The sequence below is a fragment of the Ziziphus jujuba genome, chromosome 8 (assembly GCF_031755915.1).
Source record: "Ziziphus jujuba cultivar Dongzao chromosome 8, ASM3175591v1".
Lineage (NCBI taxonomy): Eukaryota > Viridiplantae > Streptophyta > Magnoliopsida > Rosales > Rhamnaceae > Ziziphus > Ziziphus jujuba.
This window is the reverse complement of record NC_083386.1, coordinates 4439989-4446297: the sequence shown is the minus strand read 5'-3', so window position 1 is coordinate 4446297 and position 6309 is coordinate 4439989. Positions and strand designations below refer to the sequence as shown.

The 6309-nt window shown below is 33.4% G+C and overlaps 1 protein-coding gene across 1 annotated transcript; it reads right to left on the bottom strand.

Annotated features, from left to right (window-relative positions):
- Positions 1-1127: 1127 nt before the first annotated feature.
- Positions 1128-5223, bottom strand: LOC107428666 (probable protein arginine N-methyltransferase 3). Its single transcript, XM_016039230.4, has 7 exons — positions 4878-5223; positions 3755-4312; positions 3520-3617; positions 3037-3115; positions 2683-2943; positions 2428-2595; positions 1128-1776 (listed from the first exon to the last, which is right to left on the bottom strand). The coding sequence occupies exons 1-7, from the start codon at positions 5157-5159 to the stop codon at positions 1318-1320; spliced, it is 1905 nt and encodes a 634-aa protein (XP_015894716.3). The 5' UTR covers positions 5160-5223; the 3' UTR covers positions 1128-1317.
- Positions 5224-6309: the final 1086 nt, after the last annotated feature.

Sequence of the window (6309 nt, the reverse complement as noted above, 5' to 3'; positions counted from 1 at the left end):
ATTAGATTGTTATAATGAGATTGAGAAGATTACCCTTTTTTTTTTTTTCTGGGATTTTGGATAATAATAATAATTTGTTTCCAACTTGGTATAAAATTCCTTTTTCGGCTTCCTAAAGTTTGGTAGCGGTTCAATGTATCTAATCACCACAATTTCTCTTTTTCCAACACCATACCAACTTCGTTATTATAAAATTTTCATTTTGTTTGCTACGTTTCTCTGAATTTGATTAATTAGTCTTAATCCAATCCTCTTAATCAGTGTGTTTTGTATTTCTTGGTATTTTATTTGCACTGAGAAGTTCCAGGAGATCTTTTTGCCTACCAAATTGCAGAATCAGGATTTTGGGTTTATGTCATTTTGTGAGAACTTGGGCCCTTTTTTTTTTTTTTTTTTTTTTTTTTAAGTTTTTAGTTTTTTTACTTTTTGTTTTCTCTATTCTTGGGACTCTGGAATATGTTTGACAAAGAACACACGGAGAAAGCTCAGCTTCCAAAACATGATATATGGGATCAGACTCGAGCTTTGAGTCTTGGTTTTTGCCTTTATCAAAAAAAAAAAAAACCCAAAAAAAAAGAGTCTTGGTTTTTGCTTTTATGTAAATCTTGCTTGGGGAACAAAAAGAATCTTTAACTTGGAATTTTTATTACTTCTATTAAATATTATACTTAGAAACTTGAGTCGTTTTGGAACTCTTAGAAATTGTATTTACTTGATCCTTTGAAATATTGTTTGGCAGCATCAAATGGGTTTGAGACTTGAACTGATAAGAAAACTGGGTTTTTTAAATTAAAATTAAAAAATTTACAGACCCTTTCAAAGTATGAGAAAAACTTTGCGCTGGTTCTAATGTTTATCAATTAATAATGTATGAATATGATGTAACCGGTTCACATATTTACAGCTTGAATGAGATTTGGGTCTCTCTAAACAGAGAGGATTTCTATTATTGGAGGGGAAAAATATGAAGTAAAATTAATCCACACTGGACAATATGTTCCATAAGATTGGAAATTAGACAATAGGTTCAACAAATACAAGGAAAGAGACATCCTGGTATCTTCCATCAAATTACAGTTATTACATAAAACCAATAGCAAAATAATGGATGAGCAATTATCAAAAAATCAATTTAAACCAAGCTTCTGTTTTAGAATAATTTAAACATTAATCATAACATATGTACAATCTTTTGGATACAGCTTAAGAAATTTTTTCAAAATCCAAATTAATAATAAAGCACAAATATTAAGAAACTAAGTCAATACCAGCCCAACATGGAAAATTGCCAGTATGACTGGTTTTGAAACAATGGGACTAACGGAGATTAAAAAGCTGCACTGGCCAGCTACGTTTTCGACCATCAGGGCCAACTCCAGCAGTTTCAAGGGAAATGTCTATGCTGCGATGTTGAGAAGCTCGGACAATGCTTATGCGCAAATGGATTCTTGTAGCAGGATAGGCATCGGTACCAATTGCTGTGGATCTGTCCCTGCTAAACTTTTCTGATGCAATCACAATCGGCTCCCGGAATGTTAAGATTGTCTGCGACCAGTGTGTTTTTGGGGTGGCTGGGGACGTGGATAAATTAGCTGGCATTTCTTTGCAGAACCTGGTCGTAAAACCAGTGTCAAACCACAAGACAACTCCGTAACACTGGGTTGTCTTGGATACCAAATCATTTGAGTTGCCCGCCACACTGCAAAACTTTGGTTCCAACTCAACAGTTGCAGTAAAATCCATCTCATCTGGTGTCATAGTCACTAAGTCGAAGGTCTGAAAGCATAACAGGAAAAGAGAAACCAAAGAAGATCTAAGAGGCTATATATATATATATATAGATATGTATACAACAGGAATCAATATTCAAACCAAATTCATACAACAAAGTCCAAATTTAAGCAATGAACTTTAATAAAGGTAGCTCATTTACTACGATGAAATTATAGATCCTTAAATAGACTTCCATTCAGAAATTATGAAAAAATGAGAATCACAAGCCGAAAAAGCGATCATCTATATTCCATGATTTCAGTGCACCATGTCACAGCTCTTCACCGGCACTGCCTTTTATTCCCATTCTTTTTCCATTCTTAAGGCATTTAGCTTGAAATTTTTTGCTATCAAGTTAATCAACCTGCTCGATTTTTGATAGACAATTACACTAGTCCTCTTCATTTATTTAAAACACAAACCATTTAAATATCATTCTCAGAAACCAATTGGGTACTTCAATTCAATGACCAAAATATTTGGAGGCCAGAAAACAATTTTCCAAACTATTTAAAGAAACATCAGAATAACCAGATAGATTCCATGAATCAATCACAGACCAAGTTGAAGAAAGACAAGAAAATAAAAACCTTAACACATATCATCTAAAACATAACCAACCATTTCAAGGTCATGAACAAGAACTGGACCAACCTGGAGAACAGCAGCGCTGGTCACTAAATCATGATCATCCACAACGTCCACAATAGGAATTCTAGCTGCATCTTCAACAAGTTCCTTTCCAACACTTGACATGTTGAAACCATACACATTTTCCCAAAATGGAAGACTTGTACCACCTTTTCCAAATCCAGCAACAAACTGAAAAAGAAATCCCCAGGAAAAAATAAGCTCCAGTTCCACAAACATATTTGCAAAACAGAGTTAAAAACCGAAGAGAGTGCTCACAATAGTTGCTGTGTCAGGTAGGATTGCACCACCAGGTTTCAACCATTGATCTCGTGCAAAAAGCACTGAGCCAAGCATTGACTCATAGAGTAGGCAATAACCCATCCATTCGCTGATTAATACATCCACGCTATGAGGTTGAATATCTATACGTTTATCAAGCTCCTCAACCATCGATTGAACTATTTCTACTACTTCAGTGCAAGGGCTAGTCCCATCTGTTGGACCTTTACTCCGCAAAAGACCATTATCTTTGGCTAACTGCGATTAACAAAACCCGTTTAAGTACTGGGCAAAGAACTCTTAACAACAAAAAGAAGTTAGTTTAATGGTAATAGAACTTGGATAATTTACTTGAGTAGCTACTGCAGCCATCTTCTCACTAGCTTCTACTGAAATAACCCTTGATGCCCCAGCTCGAGCTGCAAAGAAACTAAGGGAAAAAAGAAGTCAATTAGATGATCGTCATGTTTTGGCAAATAGTAGACCACTCAGAATGGTCAACAAATATAATTAATAACATGTATCAACTGAAATTAATACAGAACATTAGCATTTAAATTACTAACTGTTGAAAATACGTATATAGACTCGCACACTCACAGACACACATATATATATAGAGAGAGAGAATGACTAACAGTAGCCCAGGAAATTGACACTAACAAAAAAATAATAATATGGAGGTAGAAGTTCAGAATCATCTGTAGATCATGACATCATCACTTGACACTCTAGCAATAATCACTGGCCCTTCCAGGAAATCCATGATACAATAAGCAATAACATAATCTTGAGTAATAAAGCTACGAGACGAAAGCAAGTATGACATCTCACCTTAGTATCCCAGTTCCACAACCTACATCCATTACAACCGCACTCTTCAAGAGAGAAGGATTTTTCAAAATAGCTTTCCCATAAGCATCCATTCTTACCTGCATAATCACAAGACTCTTAATAATACTACAAGAACTTCATCCAAAAAACAACTTGGATATTTTAAGGTCAATGTTTCTTCTAGTATAAATAAAGTATAAAACAATTAAATCTCATATCTGTCATTGACACATGCCTTATCACTGAGCATCTCTCTGTGGATACCAAATGAACTATAGGACCCAAAATAATCCTCATTGACAATCTTGATATCCTTGGCAACAACTTTTGGAATATAGGTTCTCAACTGCTTATCATTAGTCACCCTGTCAAATGAGCCGCTATGTTTTGACGAACTCATTTCATTGACAGTGCTCTTTCCTGAAGAACTGCCAATGTTCAAATGGTCATTGGATGCAGCTGCAAAATCTTTACTTGTGCTCCAACCAGAGCTATTACAATTAACAGCGAACTGTTCCCCGTGGATGTCACTACCAATGTTTATCTCTTCAAACTTTCTCAGATCATCCATCAGTTCCTCCTTCTCAGCTGCAGTAGTGTAGTCATCTTGAGCTTCGTCATCATCACCAAAGCTGTACAAGAGTGAATCATCTTGCATGAAAGGTTTTAGATATACATCGCTGTCCCAACGGGATTGAATATACTTGAGGCTCTCTGTTTCATGTAAGTGCCTCTGAAGATCTTTATTTGACTGACATGTCAGCCCGCAACTCCAACATATGTTTTGCGCAACCTGGTAAACAAATCAAATGACAGACAGATGATAAGCAAATACAAAGCCTTTTACTATATTGAGATTCTATTGCTATTCCTTCTCCATCTTCAAGATACTAAATTGTACAAATGAAAGTAGTGTAAAAGATTTGCACCAAATAAGGAATATAAATTAAATTTGTATGCAACAGCCACTAAAATGAGCCAGCTACACCATTTAACATAATAGTTCAATCCATTCATTCCTAAGCAAAGAAAATGTTAAAGAAGAAACAAAATTGTTAATTTCCACAACATCAAAAGGTTATGCTGGTCAAACTAAAATACCCATCTACCTACTCACGAATGAAAGAACATGCCTCAATTTTTCTTACGAACCACACAAAGAGTAGAAAAAGGCTTTGAAATTTAGCTTTTTTCTCATTCGGAAAGCAGTAAAAAAAACATAAAAGAAACAAACTTTAACAAGCCCGAGCACATTAAAATCAATCAGCACTGTTAAAATACAATTCAAAGACTCAAACTTGCTTGCATTATCCATTATACCCAGCAACCAAGCGATACAAACTAGACCACTCACTGACCTGAGAGCGAACATAGTTAATGAGCTTGAAGCAACCGTAGAAATCCAAACCGAGCGATTCCCTAACGAGTCGAAAATCGAAGTGGTGGTTCGAAGTGCAGTGATCGAACAAAGCATCGCTCGAACCGTAGCTGGAATCACAGAAGAGGCAGAGAAAAGCTTCTTCGGAGCCTTCTTCTGCTTCCGCTTTCCAATCGTCCCAATCTTGAAGCTCTTCGTCATCATCTTCTTCAAAGTCTTCTAAACGGTGCGTTTCGTCGTTGTCTGTATATTTCTCGGCCATGAGATTGAGGAAGGTCTCTGAGTTTGTGTTCAATGCAGGGGAAGAGGAAGGAATATGCTACGGTCACTTGTTGCTTGTTAAACCCTACCGCAAACCCTAACGACCATGCACCATCCACGTCAGCATTTTCCCTGCCACGTGTTGTTTAATAAATAAAAATGCTCTCTCTCTTTAAAAAACAAAAAATGAAAGAAAAATACTTTCCATTGGTAAGGAAAGAATAAGGGAAGTTTTTTTTTTTCATTTCTAAAATGATTTTTTATAGATACTATTATATAAATATATATAAAAATATAAAATTATTTAATATAAAATTATTTATTATTAAAATATTTTTAATTCATGTCATTTCAAAATTATATATTTTTTATAAATAATTTTTTTTTATAATTCTAAAATAACTGTATATACTATTTCATTAAAATATTATTTTTTTCTTCTTTTTTATTATAAATTAGAGTTGATTTTTTTTTAATGACATAAAATATTATTTATTTAAAAGCAAAAAACCAACGAATAATGGAAAATAATGGTAATTGGATGTTTGGTAGTATACTTCTAAATAACTTTGAAAATGTTCAGTCGTATACTACTGAACGTTTTAAAGTAGTTCAGTTCTATATTATGTTTTGAATATTTTTTTTTTGTACAATATTTGGTCGTTAACTTTTAAACTCCTTTAAGATTTTTAATTTTGTATTTTTAAATTTTTTAAAAATTGTTGAGTTATATTTTTAGATATCTTGAAAGTTGTAATTTATTGTTTTGGAATGTTTGATCATAAATTTTTGTACATATTCAAAATGTTCGATTATGAACTTAGAAACATATTTGGAATTTTTGAAGATATCTAGAAATATAAAAACATATTATATTTTTTGAAGATATCCAGAAATATAAAAACATATTTGGAATCTTTGTACATATTTGGAATATACCTAATGTATGTTTTATAAACAAAAACATATTACATTTTTTACCCTAACAAAATTTCAGGGAGCCCCAAATGTATGTTTTATGATTGATGAACAAGATTTCAGTATCTTAATCTTTATATTTTGCCTTTTCTATTATTATAGGCTCATCTATTTTTTTATATAAAAAAAAAAAAAAAGTTACAAATCAGGGTTAGTTTCGTTCCCTAGCAAAA